This window comes from Lepus europaeus, chromosome X (assembly GCF_033115175.1).
Source record: "Lepus europaeus isolate LE1 chromosome X, mLepTim1.pri, whole genome shotgun sequence".
Classification (NCBI taxonomy): Eukaryota; Metazoa; Chordata; class Mammalia; order Lagomorpha; family Leporidae; genus Lepus; species Lepus europaeus.
The window spans coordinates 110,918,670-110,938,416 of record NC_084850.1 but is presented as its reverse complement, the minus strand read 5'-3'; the positions used below and the strand labels follow the sequence as shown (position 1 = coordinate 110,938,416).

At 40.0% G+C, this 19,747-nt stretch overlaps 1 protein-coding gene across 3 annotated transcripts in view; it reads left to right on the top strand.

The window, feature by feature from the left end:
* Window positions 1-17,320, top strand: part of SYTL5 (synaptotagmin like 5) — a 266,662-nt gene extending 249,342 nt beyond the window's left edge. For all 3 annotated transcript variants that reach the window (XM_062184126.1, XM_062184128.1, XM_062184127.1), the window contains 3 exons: window positions 1,723-1,931; window positions 2,969-3,958; window positions 17,048-17,320. In XM_062184126.1, the coding sequence (XP_062040110.1) occupies window positions 1,723-1,931; window positions 2,969-3,111 (352 nt within the window). In that variant the 3' untranslated portion in view covers window positions 3,112-3,958; window positions 17,048-17,320. The remainder of the gene's footprint in view (window positions 1-1,722; window positions 1,932-2,968; window positions 3,959-17,047) is intronic.
* The last annotated feature ends 2,427 nt before the right edge of the window (window positions 17,321-19,747 follow it).

Below are 19,747 nucleotides of genomic sequence, written 5' to 3'. Positions count from 1 at the left end.
TTAATATCTTGCCAAACAGTTTTCTATCTTGTTAAAAGTTTATGAAGCAAACATAATAAAAGGAAATCTTTTTGTTCTTAAAGGGGAAAATGCTAACTTTCCAGCAAATTCTCTCCTTAGCTATACTTAAACATTAAGCTTATTTGAAAAAAACCTGACTTTAAAAAAGAAAACAGATGAAGAGAGCAAGAATAAATCCTCTGTAAAGTTTAATATTGAAAAATATATCAATTAACAGGTTTGTAATACAAAATAACAGTGTCTAAAAAAGATAAAGGATTGGAAGCATATGATTTTCAAGAGATGCAGGATTTTTCTGTGTTGTTATAGGATCTACCTCATGGGCCAAGGTAGCTGCTTGAGTTTTAGCTATCCCATTCCAATTCCAGCTGGCAAGACACATCCCAGGACTTTCATACAGATATACTTCTTATATCTCATTAACTAGAACTCATCATGTGACTAGATTAGCTGCAAGAGATGCTGGATAATGTAGTTTTTATTCTGGATAACCTTTTAAATGAGGATATGTTTAAAGACAAGAATAAGGAGAGAATGGATAGGAAGCACAGGAATTCTATGCTTGCTACATGAAATGAAGTCTCAAGTGACCGAATGTAGCTTCATTATTATAAGTGAGGTACTAATTCCATACATACATATGTCTCCATCCTAATGCATGGTTCCTGAAAGGGGAAAACGTATTTCCTGTGTATCTAGTAGGAGTGGGGAACATTTTTATTGGCAAAAGCCATTGGATATTTATAACATTATTAATGAGCCATACAAAATTATCAACTTAAAAATTAGCCTACTATAGAATTATTGAATTCTAAGGCCTGCCTGTGGTTGCCTTGTCAGGGCCAGGCCAAATTATATTGTGGGCTTTATATGGCTTGCAGGCCAAATGTCCCCCACCCATCCCCTGCCACCCATAGAGCTTACTGTTTTGACCACAGTAGAGGTGAAGGCCTAGGGTACACATATTTTATATGAGAAGAGATTCCAGGAAGCAGTAAGAGAATAGAGAAAATAAGATAGGACAGGTAGGGAAGCTGTTAAAAAGATATGATAATGGGCAGGCTTCAAATGTGGGCCTCTAGAGTTCAATTCAATTGGGAGGCTATGAAGAACTCTGTTATCACTTCAGGTGGTAAGGATGGTAGGGATGCTGAGTGTGTCACCATTTCCCAAAACCCTTTGCTTGAGACTTGTCCCAAGGGGCATTAGATCCCTAGTGATTCCAGGGTTCTATGCAAATCAGCTGAACCATTTCATACAGCACTAGAGAAAGTCCTTTACTAGAAAAGACCAAGAGACACAGGTACTTGAGGTTGGAAGCTGCAAGCAGGCCAGGAACTGCCCTTGTTGGCTGCAAGTCAACTAAGATATAGGCCAATAAGATCAAAGGAAGGGCACTCAATAGTGTTGACTGCTGGAGGTATTTCTTTTCCAGATGGGAGGAAGAACCAAAGTAGGAATAGGAGGCAGAAAGAGGCCATTTGATTATTGCTCTATTTAAAAGAAAGAATAAGCCATTCCAGTAAATAAATCTAGATGTAAGCATGTAACAACCTGAGAGAGAATGATAAATACACATATCATACTTACATACACACACACATACACACACACTAGAAATTATGAGAATTTGAAATGACTAATCAGGAACATTTTCTGCCTACTGTCTCACTGACAGCTTGATTGTGTTTTCTCCTGCAGCTACCTGCTCCCAGATGATAACAAAGCCACCAAGCACAAAACTCTGGTTGTGAAAAAGAGTGTTAACCCTCAGTGGAATCATACTTTCATGTTCAGTGGCCTGCATCCACAGGATATAAATAATGTTTGCCTAGAACTTACCATCTGGGACAAGGAGGCCTTTTCCAGCAACATCTTTCTGGGAGGAGTTCGTTTGAATTCTGGAAGTGGTGAGGGACTTGGGTTTGTGACCAGACAAGGGGCAGGGGTGTGATTCCTGCAGGTGTGATGTGTAATAGATGTTTATATCATTTCAGCTTTAGCTGACTCCTGAAATTACCACTGAGACTATACTCCTTCAGCTAGGAATCTGTTCATTATTAAAATAAAAATATTTACACTATAATTTTGTATCCTTAGGCTAGAAGTTTAGGAAGCATAATGTATATATTTGGTCATTTCATGTAATAACATTTACACTTTAGATTGAGTGAATTTCATATATGTTCTTGGACCTTCAGGTTTTTCTCAGGATAGAATCGTCAAGGCAGAACAGGCTTCTGCTAAGGCAGAGAGTAATTTCCAAGGCTAACCTTACATCCTCTTCTCAGTTCTATCCAGCACTTGAACCAATTATTCACATTGATCAAATTGAAAGAAATCATTTTTCCCTAAGGAATGACAATATTGTTCAAAGAGGCCATGGAAACACACTGTAGCACCATGAGACACAATTGTAGCAGAGTGAATTAGGCAGGGGAATATAGTAGTAGGGCACACGAGCACTAGTAATGCCCATGAAGTCCCCAAACTCTCCTTTTCCCATAACTTAGGCATGCACCATAGTCAGCATTTCTAATGAGAAAGACCCCACTGTTCCCATGATGCTTGTGGATTAGGGGGAGCCAAAGACATCTGTGCCACTACACTGAAAGTTCCCCATGTCGGAGAAGTGGCCTTGTTAGAAAGAGAGAGCCTCAGAGCCCAGTTCAGGCTGTTCTATCATGTTAACTCAGTGTAGATGAGCCAGCTCTCTGCTGAACTACCAGAGTTTAGAAGAATGAGCCACCAAGGCCATCGTGATTTGTCTGACATCATCTAGGCAGAAGAGTGCAGTGCAAGCCACAAAGGTTTGATTCCATTCTAACATCACTTGATAGACAAGCCAATTAAGGGCTCTCTAGTCAATCAGCCAGATTGAAGATAACTTCCAGAAGATCCAAACATTTCATCTGTGAAGTGTAATGTTCCCCTTTCCCTTCTTCAGGTGTGAGCCATGGGAAGAATGTGGATTGGATGGACTCTCAGGGAGAAGAGCAACGCCTCTGGCAGAAAATGGCTGACAACCCTGGGACTCCTATCGAGGGTGTACTCATGCTCCGTTCCAGCATGGGGAAGTGTAGGCTCTGAAGGAATCAGTTCTCCAGGAATGAAGTCTCCAGGAACTGTCTGCTTGCCATTTTCTACCGGTAGCAGGCTGGGATCTGGGGTTCTAGTTCCCTGTCATTTTTCGCCTGAAGGTATTGTGACATGAAGGGAGAGATGTCACTGTTATGAACATTTAGGATCTTGCTGAGTGCCTAAAAAAATACATGTACCTCTCTATGTCCATAGGCCAGGCCTTCTTCAGTGTTTGTTACAAAGTGCATCACATTGTCCAGTCAATAAGCAAATTATGCAATAGTTCATAGGCTTATACTAACTATTGTTGATATTGGGGAGGGGCTCCCCAGAATTTTTCTAATGTGAGTTATTTTAAATTTCTTCCAATGGTTGGAGGAGGAAGGGGACCACTGGGAAGGTAGATCACTTGTAGAGTCAGAATAAGGGGTACTGCCACCCGTTGCTCATCCTAGATATTCTCATGAACCAAAGAAGCTATGGTGGGGATGGTTCCTCAGGCAAAGTAGTGGTTGTGTTATTCTTTCAAATTTGTGGATTGACCAGGTAATACACCAAGATGGTCTGACAGAGCTTTCTATGGTGACTTCACAATTTATCATCTAGATCAGCTTACTACCCAGAGTGAAAAGAGCTAGATAATGACACCAGAAAATCAGATGTAAACTGGAATTGACCAGGGAAACATGGGATGTGGCATCACCCTACAGATGATATAGCTAGTAGAGAACTCTGTCATAAACATGTATTTAATAAAATGGTCTAAGCCATTAACTAAAAGGGAATAAGGAATAATGGTCAATTTTATGTCCTTTCACATTGTGTTCATTAAGGAGAATAGTTTATTGAAAGGTAGGTGTTCTACCGACGGTTTCTTCTGTCCCTCTTCTGCACTGTTATGGAGAGATCTGTGGATTCTATTCATTTTTCCCCTCATTTCTCCTTCCCAGAGTTTTTTTTTTTAGCTCCTTTTATAGTGGTTAGCTATTGCCAAAATAATGATGATTGACAAACCACTCCAAATGTCAATGGCGTGGCTTAAAATGACAATCCTTTTTTCTCATGATTGTGAAGGTTGGCTAAGTGATCTCTGCTTCTTGTTACAGACATGAAGGTCTAGATCATCTGCTCAAATCACATTCTCTTTATCCCAAATCAATAAAAAGAGCATGGTGATGGCAGAGATGCAATAGAATGAGTACCACTACTCAAGTGCATTTAGATTCCCTGCTTGTGCTGACTATTGCTATCCCTTAAGTCCAAGGAAGTCATATGGCCAAGTGTAAAATCAAGAGGCAGGAAAGTAACATTCTGCCCACAATAAAGCCAAGAGAAGCATTGAAGATACAGGAAGAGATAAAGAATTGGCGCCAATAGTTCCATTTTTATGCTTTCTATCACCTGAAATTCAAGATACTCTGGTCACCAAACTTAAATGCAAAGGTGGTTAAAGCTAGAAGGGTATTTCAAGCCTGATTTCTCATTTGGCATGTTCCCAAACCCAGGGAGCTGAGGTGACTTGCCCCAGGTCATACTGAGACTGAATATGGACATAAATTTTAGGCTAGACTTCTTTCCACTGCCATCGTTACCATGATGCTATGTTTATTTATTAAGGGCATATATTAAGGAGGTTAGAATAGATTATTTGAATATGTACTTACTTGACCCAAGTATATTCTAGGGTCATAGTCTAACCCATTAGCTCAGTTTTTTTCACTTGAATTGACATAAAATTCTTCAGTGTATAAATTTATTATTAGTAGTAACAGATCTAAAATCAGTTTCAAGTTTATTCTTACTAGTTGTCTTAAATTTCTAGATTTCTTCTTGAATTTTGAAAATTGATGCAGGCTTTCTAGAAGGAGTTCAGGAGGATTCCCTCCCTTTCAATTGTTTTGAATGGCTTGAGAAGAATTTGAATTAGTTCTTTAAATGTCTAGTAGAATTCAACAATGAAGCTATCCAGCCCTGGGCTTTTCTTTGTTGGGAGGATCTTTATTACTGATTCAATTTCTGTCTTGCTTATTGCTCTGCTTAGGTTTTCTGTCTTCATGGCTCAGTTTCAGTAGATGGTACGTGTCTAGGAATCTATCCGTTTCTTCTAGGTTTCCTGATTTGTTGGCAAACAGCTCTTTGTAGTAATTCCTGATTATTCTTTTTATTTCTGTGATGTCTATTGTTACATTTCCTTTTTCATCTCTGATTTTATTGATTTGAGTCTTGTCTCTCTCCTTTTTTTTTTTTTAAGTTGGACCAATGATGTCTCAAATTTTTTTTTTTTTTCAAAAAAACCAGCTCTTCATTTCACTGATGTCTTGTATTTTTTTTTCAATTTTGTTTATTTCTTCTCTGATTTTAATTATTTCTTTCCTCCCACTAATTTGGGGTTTGGATTATTGTTGTTTTTTCCAGGTCCTTGAGGTGTATTGATAGCTCATATATTTGGTACCTTTCCAGTTTCTTAATGTAGGCACCAATTGCTATAAACTTCCCTCTTAACACTGTTTTCATTGTATCCCATAAGTTTTGATATGTTGTATTGTCATCTTCTTTTGTTTCCAGAAATTTTTTTATTTCTTCCATGACCCACTGTTTATTCAGGACTATGTTGTTCAGTCTCCATGTGTTTACATATGATCTGGGGATTCCTGAGTTGTTCATTTGCAGCTTTATTCCATTGTTGTCAGAGAAGATGCATGGTTCTGTTTGTTCATTCATAAATGAGAGTTTTGCAAAGTACAGTATTCTGGGTTGACAGTTTTTTTCTCTCAAGACTTAGACTGTATCTCGCCATTCCTCCTAGCCTGTTAGGGTTTCTGATGAGAAGTCAGCTGTGAGTCTTATTGAAGATCCTCTGAAAGTAATTTTAGAATCTTTTTATGTTTTACTGTGGATAGTTTGACTACCATGTATCATGATGAAGATCTTTTCTGGTCATGTCTGTTAGGAGTTCTTTCTGCTTCCTGTACTTGGATGACCCTTTCTTTCTCCAGATGGGGAACCTTTCTGTAATTAGAACTCCTAAGACCAGTATGTTGGGTTGTTTGCTATTATCCCATTAATCTCCAACACTATTTTTTTAAGTTTTCTATTTTCTTCTTTTTTTTTTTGTCTGACTGTAAGACTTCCAGAGATTTGTCTTCTAGTTCAGATATTCTTTCTTCTGCCTCACCAAGTTGCTGTTAAGGCTTTCCACTGTATTATTTGATCTATTGAATTCTTCATTTCTAATATTTCATTTTGATTTCTCTTTAAAATCTCAATTTCATGGAAAAAAATTTTCATCATGTCATGTATGGTTTTCTTTAGTGGTGGATTTGCTTCTGATTGCTTTTGACTAATCCTGTGATTAATTTTTTGAATTCCATTTCCAGCACTTCCTCAATCTCTTCATCTTTGCATTCTAATATTGAAATGTGTTCATGCTGTCTTCCTTATTCTTGTTTCTTGAATTACTCCATTTGTTTTTAGGCATTTGTGAAGTTGATTTTGAGGTTTTTTTTTTTTTTTTCCTCCGATGGCTATATCTTTGAGCTATGCTTCTATGGCTTAGGGGAATGTCTGCGCTTTCAGTGAATACCAAGAGGCGTGTTGCGGGTGTGGCCAGGGAGCTCTGGTTAATTCTCCAGGGTGGGGCGAATATCCAGGGTAACATGTGGGTTGGGCATGGTAGATATCATTAACCAGCTACACCCTGCACCTTCTCACGTAACCCCTGAGTCCCCATAGTCTCAGCACACAAGCTTCCACAGTTGCTGGGTCCAGAGGTTTCTCTTTGGCCTGCCAGCCTGACCAGTCCACAGAGAGGCAGATGTTCCCCAAGATAGCTCCACCTAGGTGTCTTGATCCTGGGAGTCTGCAGGTGCCTCACCATCCTACATGGTTGCCCAGCCACCTCACAGCGAGACTCAAAGTCAGTGAGGACTGCGGATTGTTCCTTCCATTAGAACCTCTGGATCACACGCGTACACAAGAGCCACTGGCAGAATGTTGCTCTCTGCCCACCACTACTGCCAGGACTGCCAAGAAGGTGTCCTGTCAGCCTGTTGCTATGCTTGGGCAAAAAGGCTTCTGAAGCTACCACCCAAACCCAAAATGGTGTCTGCTCTTTCTCAGCCAGGCATTGGGTGCTGTTGTGGGGAAGTTGGGGATAGATAGATAAGTGTGCCCCCTCTACTTCCACTGGATCCATGGGCAACCGCTAGCAACCGCTAGCCCCCAGGGCTCCAGTCCGGACTCACCTCCCTCCGGCTCTCCCTCCGGCTATATCACCACGGGCTGCTGCAGTCCGGTCTCACCTCCATCTCCCAGCTGTCGCCCACTCCAGCTCTCTGCTGCTGCAGTTGTGTTTGTGTTCGTGCTTCTAGTCCACACCCTCCACACAAGTCCACGGCATTCCTCTTCCTCTTGTGGGATTTCCAGTGTGGTTTTCTCTCCAAGTCTCCCCTGTGAGTGCACTTCCTACACTTTTTTTTTTGCTGTTTTCCTAGCCTAGCACAGTATGTCATTCCCTAATCCACTATCTTGGAATATGATCTCATATATACATTTTAAAAGCATAATGATACTTCCCACCCTACCCTCCCTTTCTGTAAAGCAAAACCTAGGTATGCAAAATTTATCAGAAACCTGATGGTGTTGCTTTTGGAAATAAAAGTCAAATTCATCTTTAGGTCACTCTATAACTATAGTGTAGATGTATAAAATAGAACTTCTTTTTAAAAAAAATTTATTTATTTACTTGAAAGAGTTACACAGAGAGAGAGGGAGAGAGAGAGGTCTCCCATCCGCTGTTTCAATCCCCAGTTGGCTGCAACGGCCAGAGCTGTGCCGATCCGAAGCCAGGAGCCAGGAGCTTCTTCTGGGTCTCCCACATGGAAGCAGGAGCCCAAGGACTTGGGCCATCTTCTACTGCTTTTCCAGGCCATAGCAGAGAGCTGGATCAGAAGTGGGGCAGCTGAGACTTGAACCAGTGCTCATATGGGATGCCGGCACTGCAGGCAGTGGCTTTACCCGCTACACCACAGCGCCAGCCCCAAAATAGTACTTCTAAATATAGGTAATATGAAGGGGTTTCCAAAAACTCTTACAAAATTCATATTATCTTTTTTAAAAAAAATTATTTATTTGAAAGTCAGAGTTATACAGAGAGAGAGGAGAGGCAGAAAGAGAGGTCTTCCATCTGCTGGTTCATTCCCCAATTGGCTGCAAAGGCCAGAGCTGCGCTGGTCCAAAGCCAGGAGCTCCTTCTGGGTCTCCCTCAAAGGTGCAGGGGCTCAAGGCCTTGGGCCATCTTCCACTGCTTTCCCAGGCCATAGCAGAGAGCTGGATCGGAAGTGGAGCATCTAGGTCTCGAACCAGCATCCATATGGGATGCCAGCACTGGAGGCAGCAGTTTTACGAGCTATGCCACAGCGCCAGCCCCAAAATTCATATTATCCTTTAAATTCATTTTCCCACAAAGGTTTTAAAGCTCCTTGTACAGGTAAATGGTGTAGAATTCAAATAGCTAAAAATTGTAAAAAGTAAGTCTTCCTCTCTCCACCTCCATATCAGAAAATATTGACAACCTCACTCTTTTATGACTACAGGGTATTATACTATAGGAATATATCATATTGGTTTAACTAGTCCCATCAGATGTCAGATTAAATATATTTAAGTGAACTATATTTATTGGTTTTTATAAGAAATATTTTCTTTAAAAACACTTTGAAATTAAGTATGTATCTTATTGCTTCTAGGTCTGTAACCTATAGAGATAGAGGCATAAGTAAAAATACACACACACACACACACACAAGGCTATTTGTTTCAATGGATTGGAAACAATCAAAAAGCCCATCAATAAAGCCCTCCCATAATATCACATGCTCCTGATTTTTCTTTTGCCCTAGTTGTTTATTCTCTTTTGTCTTTGCTCTCTGTACACAAGTGTTGAAAATTGGATTCTCCAATCCTCATTCCTTCTTTTCTCCTCATATTCTCAGCCTCCCAAGCATTATCATATAGTATACTCTCATGGTTTTATACATTCAGAAATTTCAAAATTACATCCCCAATTCAGACCCTTCTTCCCATGCCCAGACCCTTTAAAATTGATTATGGGAATTGGACTCATTCCTGTCTCACCCAAATAGAGCTTTCACAAACACTTGATCCAGAGACTATCTTGAAAGCCCGATTCAAGGAAATAACCATGTATGATATTAAGAAGGCTATTACCTAGCAACTGTCCCCACTCACCAATCAGAACTTGCTAGACATCCAAAAGACATCAGTGGTACCAATGAACTTGCTTCCAAAACAACTTTCATAATGTCTTCTTTCTCCAACAAAACCCTGCTACCTTAGTCTGTGCACACATGTGTATTTCAATTACCATTCCATCTTCCCTCTTATTCCAAGATAAAACCCTTTTTCTTGGCGATGCATCTTTAGATTTTTATTTGACTTTGGCAACCCAGATAAAACTTCCTATATGACATCTCCACTTGGACAGTTTATGCTTTCAACATATTCAAAACTGAAGTCTTTGTTGCACCCTCTCCCTCACACCCATTGCTTCCTGCTCCAGTGTGTCCTTTCTCCATATCTGGTACCATCATCTACCCAATTACAGTAATCAGACACTTAGTGGTGATCCTTCCTTTCTGCCTTCTTCCTTACTCTGAGACAAAATAAATAAGAATATCACATTGATTCTGTCTCCTAAATATCTCTAGGCTTTCCAGTTTTCACCATGTCCATGACACCACCTGGTCCAAGCCACCATCACCCATCTCCACAACTATTGCAGAAGTCTCCCCTCTTCTATCTATGAAGTCACTTTTGTCCTGCCTCAATCTATTTGTCATACTATAACCAGAGTAATTTGTCCAAAAATTTTAGCAAAAACTTTAAACATACAGAAAAGTTCAAAGAATTTTATAGCAAACACTCATATACACAATTTACATCTAAATTCAGCTTCTATAATTAGCATTTGACTATACTTGCTTATCATTATAAATCTGTCCATCCCCAAAATGATCTCTAAAACCATGCATGGCTTCCAGTATCCTGAGAATAAAGTATGAATTCTTGCCCATGGCCCTGTTTGAGATGGCTCCTGCCTCCTCCTCAACTTGCAGTTGGCCTTGCCTCCCCTCTCCTTTTCTTCATCCACACCAGGCATTTTTCTTCTGCTCAATTGTTTCAGGCTTTATCCCATCTCATGGCCTTTGCCAGGCATCCTCTTGGTCCTTCTCTTCATTTGAGCGTCATTAATCATCCATATATTAAATGTTACATCCTCAAGGAACCTTCTCTGACCACCTCTTTGCTAAATAGGTCATAGCAATATGCCTCTATTTCCCCTTCACTGCGCACATCACAATTATAATAAATTATTCATGTAATGAGTCATTTAATGTTTGCATCTATTCCTGTCCTGCCTTATCCCTAGAAGATTCATAAAGGCAGAAACAATATTTACATTTTTCACAGCTATATCCTCAGTGTTTAGCTCAGAGTAAATAATCAAAAAATATTTGTGTTACAAGTGAAAATGAAAGAAAACTGTAAGATTATAGAATATAGGCGGCATCTATAGAGACCCCCATTTCTAACCCCCAATTAACGTATAAGGGAACTGGCACACACATAGATCAAGAAAAATCTCAGAACATGCTATCTGATTGGTCTTTTCAAAACTGTGCAATTGTAGGCTGGCGCCACGGCTCACTTGGCACCCAGGTTCTAGTCCTGGATGGGGCGCCAAATTCTGTCCTGGTTGCTCCTCTTCCAGTCCAGCTCTCTGCTGTGGCCCGGGAGGGCAGTGGAGGATGGCCCAAGTGCTTGGGCACCTGGCTCCTGGCTCCTGGCTCCTGGCTTCGGATTAGCGCAGTGCACTGGCTGTAGTGGCCATTTTGGGGGGTGAACCAATAGAAGGAATACCTTTCTCTCTCTCTCTCTCTCTCCTCTCTCTCTCTCATTGTCTAACTCTGCCTGTCAAAAATAAATAAATAAAACACTGTGCAATTGCACATCATGGTGACTATAATTAATAATGTGTTCCATATTTCAAAATAGCTAAAAGGATTTTAAATGTTCTTGCCACAAAGAAATGTTAAATATTTGAGGCTATAGAGATGCCACCTTGCCCGGTTGAATGATTCCACAATTTGTACATGTATAGGAACATCACAATATACCCAATGCATGTATATAATTATAACTTGTCAAATTATAAAATCTAGAACACGAGTTGTGGCACAGTGGATTAAGCAACTACTTGGAATGCCTGCATCCCCTATTGGAGCGCTTGAGATTGAGTCCCACCTCTGCTTCTAATCCAGCTTCCTGTTACTGCACCTAGAAAGCATTAGATAATGGCCCAAGTACTTGGGTTCTCCCAGTGATGTGGGAGATCTAAGTGGAGTTCCTGGCTCCTGGCTTCTTCCAGAGCTCTGGATATTGCAGGCATTTGGGGAGTGAACCAGAGGATGGAAGTTGTACATTCTCTTTCTCTCTCTTTCTCTCCCTCCCTCTTTCACTGTCTCTCCTTTTCAAATGAATAAAAATAAATAAATCTTTTAAAAATGAAACAAAATCTCAAAGCAACCTTTCTAGAACTACAATAGTAAAAACCATAGGTGGTTGGTTTCTGTTTCTCTAGACATAAAAACTAAATGTGCTCTCCAGCCCAGCATGTCTGCTTCTCATCCTTGCCCGGGACATCCTACTCCTTATTTGGAAATCTCAACCTCACTTTTCCCTTGGATGACTCAAACAAGTTGTAAAGAGACACAGGCAAGCTTAAAAGCCTGTCTGTAACCAGACTGTATGTAAATACCACCATCAGGATGTGGAAGAGTCAGTCACTCATCTCATTTTCATTTATCTTGTTACTCATCAGGATGTAGGTTTTCCAGGTCATGAAAACACCAGATGCCAGAAAAAAAAGACATCTTGATGAAACTCATGTTCATGGCATCCTTTTCCTTAAGAAATATACATATGTATGTGACTGGTTATTATTAACTACTTCAGTATCTAATGAGTGAATTGAATTCCTCTGATTCACAGTAATACTCGTCTGATCATAAGCTGCTGCTGTATGGTTTTTACTTGATGGGGGGAGGGGAGAAAGCCATGGATGAAATAAAGATAAACCCTACTTGTCAAGTTCTAGAAACACCTGAGAGTGAGAACCTGTAGTGCTTTAGGCTGTGATCAATGTTTGGTTTTCTTGTTGTTTTTTTTTTTTTTCATGTATATGTTTTACATTAAACTGAATGTTGCCTATAGAAGCTAGCAGAATGGCTTTCCTCCTACCATAGTATCATTTATGGCCTCTAAAACTAAAAGGATAGTAGGATGAAGTTTTTATAGTGAAGGTACAACAAAAATTGGATCTGGCAAGTTTTGAACAATACCCAGGGAAATTGTGCCACATGAAAAATTACCATGAATTATCGTTATCTTTTGGAGTAGGAATTTAATACCTTGATTCCAGAGCATTGCTCTAAGTCTACTAAATCAAATTTCCAGAAATCCACATCAATTTTATCAAGCCTCTTGGGTGATTCTAATGCAAGTGGATCACATTTTTAGAAACACTGCATTCAAGGACAGATGGTCACAATTACAGTTTTCAGACTAACTATCATAATGGCTGCTTGGATTTGGTCTTAGAGTAGTTTCTCTTTTGAATTACTAATTGCAAGGCAACCATGATGAGGTGGACAGAGCTTAACCTTGTACTTGAAGAACATTAACTCAAGTCTTGACTACTAACCAACCATTCAACTCAGTCAAGTTAATTATCCAAACTAGACCTTTGTCTATTTGTTAAGTAAGATTAACTGAATTACCTTGAAATAACTGAAGATAGTGCATGAAATAATGCATGTAACTATGCTTTATAAATTTTTAAGCCACTGTAAAAGAAAAAATCATTATTAATAAATTAGTTATAATACTCTGTTGTTCATAATCTCTTATAGCCCTCTTTTTCTGGACACTGGGCTAGATCTTAAGCATCTATGTACAACTAAGTGGTCTTCAATGTACAGCAAACACACATGCAAAAAAAAAAAAAACCCTAATTTTGTACTAGGATACCTATTGTGGATGATAGTAATACATTTATTGTTGTTTGATTAAATCATTAATGTTACAAAAAAGTATTTAATTTGATAGAGAGAAAACACTGGTCAGGATTTGTTTGTCAACAGATTATGGCACCTACAAGCAAATCATCATTCTTCCCCCACTCTCTCTCGTGTAATGGCCATCTCTGTGCATGGCCCATTCCCTCTCCTCCACGCCTGGGAGATGAAATATGCCTCCCTTACAGGAAAGTGGCTCAGAATCGTGCTTTTTCTCTACAAAAGGAAATTTACTATTCTGTCAAAACAAATTCCATAGAAATACAAACTGCCGTTGTCACTGTGAGTAATGCATAGCGTTTTCAAAGACTATCAATTGTACCTCATTTACCTCATTAGAAATCATCAAACTATTCTGTGGGAGGAATCCTTTCATACTTGGAAAAGGGAAGTAGAATGTGTTGTTAGTATCACCAGTAAATGGCAAGACGCTCAGAGTAGAATCATATTTTTCTCTTCCAGTATTTCAGCACAAGAGGAAACATACCTCTGCTTTCCTTTTCTTTTTCCTGAGACAGAAACTAGTACAGCATGTAAATCAAATATTTCATTCCAGTAACTAAAGCAAAAATTTAAATCATTTGTATTTGCTAGGGGAAAGACGTCTTCTTATAAGAGGACAGTGAAGTAGATATGTGTTTAAATCTAAATATTTTAATCTCTTTATTGTTAGATACACTTACTTTGGAGAAGGAATCTGATTGCTCATGCCAAGAATTTTTTCCTCCTTAGCCAATGGTTCAGTTTCTCTTCAGAAGTTTAAATTTGTTTGTGCAGGTCCATAGGAATTGATGCATCGCAACAGTGAAACTGATTTTTCAATTTTGCTCATTTGGAATCAAGGAAAGGAGCCATTCCATCACAGAGAAGTCCTATCAGTCATTCGTAGCTGAGCCACAGTTAGAATGATTGGGAGTTGGGAATACATTTTCTTTTCCATCACCATTCATAAATAAACATTAATTTTTATGTACTTTCATCTGAGAGACAGATATTTCATCTGCTGTTTCAGTCCTCAAATATTCAGAATGGCCCCAGCTGGGACAGGCCAGAGTTGGGAACCAGGAATGCAATCCAGGTTTCCCACATGGATGGCAAGGACCCAAATCCTTGAGTCATCACCTGCCTCCCAGGACGTGCATTAGCAGGAAGCTAGAATGGGAAACAGAGCCATACCCAGGCACCCAGGCACTCTGACATACGACACAAGCATCCCAGCCAGCTTCTTTTTTTGTTGTTGTTGACAGAGTGGATAGTGAGAGAGACAGAAAGAGAAAGGTCTTCCTGGCACATCGCGCTGATCTGAAGCCAGGAGCCTGGTGCTTCTCCTGGTTTCCCATGCGGGTGCAGGGCCCTAGGGCTTGGGCCATCCTCCACTGCACTCCCAGGCCATAGCAGAGAGCTGGCCTGGAAGGGGGGCAACTGGGACAGATTCTGGCGCCCCGACCAGGACTAGAACCCGGGGTGCCGGCGCCGCAGGTGGAGGATTAGCCTATTGAGCCACGGCGCTGGCCTCTAGCCAGCTTCTTAACCACTAGACTAAAGGTCAACCATAAATGGGTACTTTTGAGGAGATGTCATTGGCTTTCAGTTGATGTGAAAAAATATTCCTACTTTTGACTTTCCCCACCACCTTTGGTTAATTGTTCACCTTAAATACCTAGATACCTTCTTACTTTGTCCCTCAGGATGATGGGGTGCCTTCCAGAACTTTAGGGGATGCCCTTAATGTTTGACTTCACGTGGACTTATGGAGGTATTGTTACTCATTTTTAGCTCTTTCTTGTTACCCCAGAACCCAGCTCTGTTAAGGTTTTCTTGCTTGCAAAGTCTGAATGTATGGAGCCAGGTTGAGGGGTAGTTTGTCCTGGCAGCTCTCCAAGGTGCCGAATTATAAGGGACACTAAACATTCCTAGAAATGTAGCGAGGTGGAAAACTCTCATGAAGAATGTAGTGTCAAAAGAAGAAATATCTGCTTGAGTAGACAGATAAGGTAGGGATCCCATATGTAAAGAGTAATTAATGGTTGATAAATTGCCTTCTAGGGGCAGGTCTAATTAGAGGTAGGGCTTTGTTTTTGCTGAACACAGTATGCAAGTTTGAGCCAGACATGAACTTTTAGGTCAAAGGAAAAAGAGTTTACACTCACTGGGGATTTGCTTTGTATCTCTTCTACTAGGTAGGTGCACCTCAAAATAAATGTACAGATATTTAATAAGCATCTGAGAAGTGCACTAAATCATCAGCCCAAGTATTGGCCCAGCTTTGGAAAACACTAGTTCTCCATTCCTGGATTGAGCATAGCAGTCAATAACAGGTTGAGTTTTTCTCTGGAACTTGAAGACCAAACAAGAGACTTAGTTGGGCTAGGGAAAGAAGATGCACTTTTGATATCTTAAGAACATCTAAGACTCACTGGATAACTGGAACATATGAATGGGTGCTGGCCCTTTGAAAAAATAACAGGGCTAATTTCCCACACTCTGCTATAAGCTGAGTCACCTTCATGTCAGCATTTACATGTTCATTCTGCTTTGCTCATACACCTTCCTGCTTTAGCTGCCAATGTACTTTCCTAAACTCCTGCTCTGATATAAATTTGTCTCACTTGTTTGCTTACTTAAAGATTTACTTATTTATTTGAAAGGGAGAGAAGAGAAGAGAGAAGAGAGGAGAGAAGAGAGAGAGAAAGAGAAATCTTCCATCCACTGGTCACTCCCCAAATGCCCACAACAGCTGGGGCTAGGCCAGGCCAAAGCCAGGAGCCAGGAGCTCTATCTGTGTCTCCCAAGTACTTGGTCCAGCATCTGCTGCCTCCCAGGGGCATTAGCAGGATGCTGGACCAGAAGCATAGAGTAATCTGGACTCAAACTCTGCATTCCCATATGAGACACAAGCATCCCAAGCAGTGACCTAACCCACTGTGCCACAACGCCTGCCCCAATTTGTTTTCAATTAATAGGCTTTATTTCACAGAGCAGTATTCAATTTACAGAATACTTTACAGCAGAAATTAGAGTTCCCACCCTTCAAACCAAATTTCTCCTATTATTAATACTTTTCACTGAGGTAGTAAATTTATTATAATTGATGAATAAATATTGTTATATTGTTATTAACTAAAAACTGGAGCTTACATTAGGGTTTATTATTTGTGGATTATATTGGTTTTGACAAAAGCATATCATATATATCCAATTACATGACCATACAGAATACCTTCTCTGCCCTAAAATCCCCCTGTGCCGCAAACCCAAGAAACCACCTCTCTTTTTACTCTTTCCATAGTTATTGCTTTCCCTCCGTCTGTGGTGCCGGCACCCTGGGTTCTAGTCCCAGTTGGGGCGCCGGATTCTGTTCCAGTTGCTCCTCTTCCAGTCCAGCTCTCTGCTGTGGCCCGGGAGGGCAGTGGAGGATGGCCCAAGTGCTTGGGCCCTGCACCTGCATGGGAGACCAGGAGGAAGCACCTGGCTCCTGGCTTTGGATCGGCACAGCGCACAGGCCGTGGCAGCCATTTGTGGGGTGAACCAACAGAAGGAAGACCTTTCTCTCTGTCTCTTTCTCTCTCTGCCTGTCAAAAAAAAATATCAAAAAGTTAAAATCATATACAATATGCTGCCTTTTCAGACTGGCTTCTTTGACTTATATAGGCATTTTAAGGTTCCCCCATGTCTTTTTGTGGCTTCATAGCTCATTTCCTTTTTGATTGTAGTAATAACACTTAACATGAGATCTGTGTTCTTAATACATTTAAGTGTACAATATAACATTCTTTATTTTTAGGTAGAAAGAGAAAAAGATGGAAGAACTCTGAGGAAGCAATAATTATTTTTTTCAACAGGAGATAATGGGCATCTACATTGGTTTTGCTAGTGTTGTTGTTGGCTACAGACAACTGTTCTTATTTGCTCATTTTACCATCTTTGGTGAAAAATTAGTAGCAATACTTAAATGCTTAACCTGCCTACTTACAAGCTGCTGTGTGGAACACATATCCCAAATCAAGGCTTTGTGCCACTCTGCATGTGCTGTAAATGGTAATATCTTTTTCATTAAATTCATTTCCCTAATATCTCTAATGTGTACTATTATGAGTTATTCCCGAGTTTTTGAAGATGGATTGTATGTACTTGAAGACTGATTATATGCCACCTGTTCCTTCTCTTTTTATACTTAATAGTTATTGGAAGAAACACATTAGCTGAATTGACACACAGAGATTGCATGAGTGTCTGGCTTCCGTTTTTAAAGCTAGAATGATGTTGAACAATTCCTCTTGGTACTCAGCTATGGAATCTTCCATTCATTTTGATTTTTTTTCTCACCTATCTTCCTGTTAGTCTGAACTCAAAACATCATTATTGCTTTTGCCCTCCCATCAATAAACCATGGCTACTGAGAAGGGAAGGAATCAGAAGTGACATTTGTTGAACTTGTTAGGTATCAAGTGCTTTATAAGTAGCTACCTACTATGTTAGCTATGTTTTTTACAAATTTTTTATCAATGAAAAGGGAACAATTTTCATAGACATATTTCTAAGAGCATAATGATACTTCCCACCATACCCTCCCTCACTCCCACCATCCCTCTTTCCTTTCTTGTTTTTCTTTGAATTTTTACAATGACATACTTTCAATTTGCTTTATAATCACAGGCAAACAACAAGGAAAGACTTAAGAGGCTCAAAGAGGGTAAGTAACTTGCCTGAGTTACAATATAGTATGTAGCAGAGCTTCACCCCACATGGAGCCCCCCAGTTCAGGTCCCAATGCCCATTTTCTTTGCATTTCACCAAACTGCAACCCAGATAGAAATTCTGTGCTTCTCATGTGCTGGATATTTGCTTCTCAAAGTGTTATTCATGAACCAACAGTACTAGTATTACCTGGAAACTTGCGAGGCATGCCGAGATGTGAGATCCCAGCCCACTCCCACTAATCAGAATACTCATTACAGCAAGCTTCCTGGTTGGCTCCCAAGAACCATGAATTATGAGAAGAACTGATGTGGAGAGAGTGACAGAATTGATCTTGATACTTAAGACTATTTCCAGTTAGTTGTGGTTGATGTGAACATTGGTCTAAGGTACCCTATTTGCCAATCTTTTCCTTGTGCCCCTTTTATTCTTCAGTTTTGATTTCTTCCCTTAAAAACACATGGTGTGTGTGTGTGTGTGTGTGTTGTTCTCCCATAACTATTCTGATGTTGTTCTCCCATAACTATTCTGAAGACATTCACCAGACATGTAGTCTGATCTTATTTCACATCTCTAAGATTGGAAGACCTGGATTTTTTTTTTTTAATTTTAGATGACTCTTCCAACCCACGGAGTACAGTAAGTAATCTAGATGCAACCCCCTCTAAACCTGAGGAAATAGAGCTCCGAAAGCTTTATTCCAAATATACTAATCAAACATCTTCCAAGTAGTATCTTCTATTTTCTATCAAGATTTGGCGTTTGTATTGCTGGTGATGACTAGTTATAGAGAAAAGCCTTTAGTTACCAATTTGGCTTAAGCCAGTGAAAAATGCAAGGCCTGACTGAGGAATATACGCTTGTTAACCCAGCCTTGAAAGAGGAATATATAAACAACACTTGGTTGAAGATTGAGAGACCTCGCTCTCTCCCAGCTGTGCTACTTGCTGAGAAGTTTTCACAAAACACTTCTCATGTATAAAATGGGGGACTTGAATTAAATGATATTCAAGCTCCCCTCAAACATCACAAGTTTTGTGATGCAACACATGTGGGAACTCACTTACTCTTTGGTTCAACTGATTGTGATTTTATGTTTTTTGTGTATGAGGGGGCTTCAAAAAGTTCATGGAAAATTCACATTATTTTCTGTTTTTTTTTTCCATGAATTTTTTGGTATTGTCTCACACCAGCGAGGAAGAAAAAATGCTGCTAATTATCATTGGAAGATGTTTTTCTGAATATCCCACACCTGTCTCTGCATATTTTCCCTTCACTCTTCTTCACACTGTTCTGTGCCTTGAAGAAGTGAACTTTACTGAACTGTTTCAAAGGAGCTATCCTACTCTCTGGGTTTTGGTTGAGTTTGGACAAGGAAAGGTACCAGTAGGGGACTGAATGGTGAAAGGAAAGTGAAATTGATAGCTATTCCCCTGACTCCCCCATGCTGAGTCAAAGTGGCCACTACTTTGATCAATGATCCTGGCCAATAGGAAACTGAAGAAACCAATAAAAGCAGGGCTACTATGGAGCCACATCCTACAGAAATGAAGAGTTAAGTCAATCCCCAGGCAAAGAAAGTGATCTAGTTGAAGTGGTGACAGAGTATAAAAGAGAATTTGAAATAATTATCAACTTGGATTCTTTGACTAGCCCCAGAAGTGGAGCTGAAGCACCTATGTTTTATGTTGGTTTACTATGTCTTCCAAATTTTTTCTTTCCCAACTCTCTGTGTGACGAGAATTGGTAGTAGCTAAAGTACTGAGTGTTGGATGACAGTTTGACAGAAC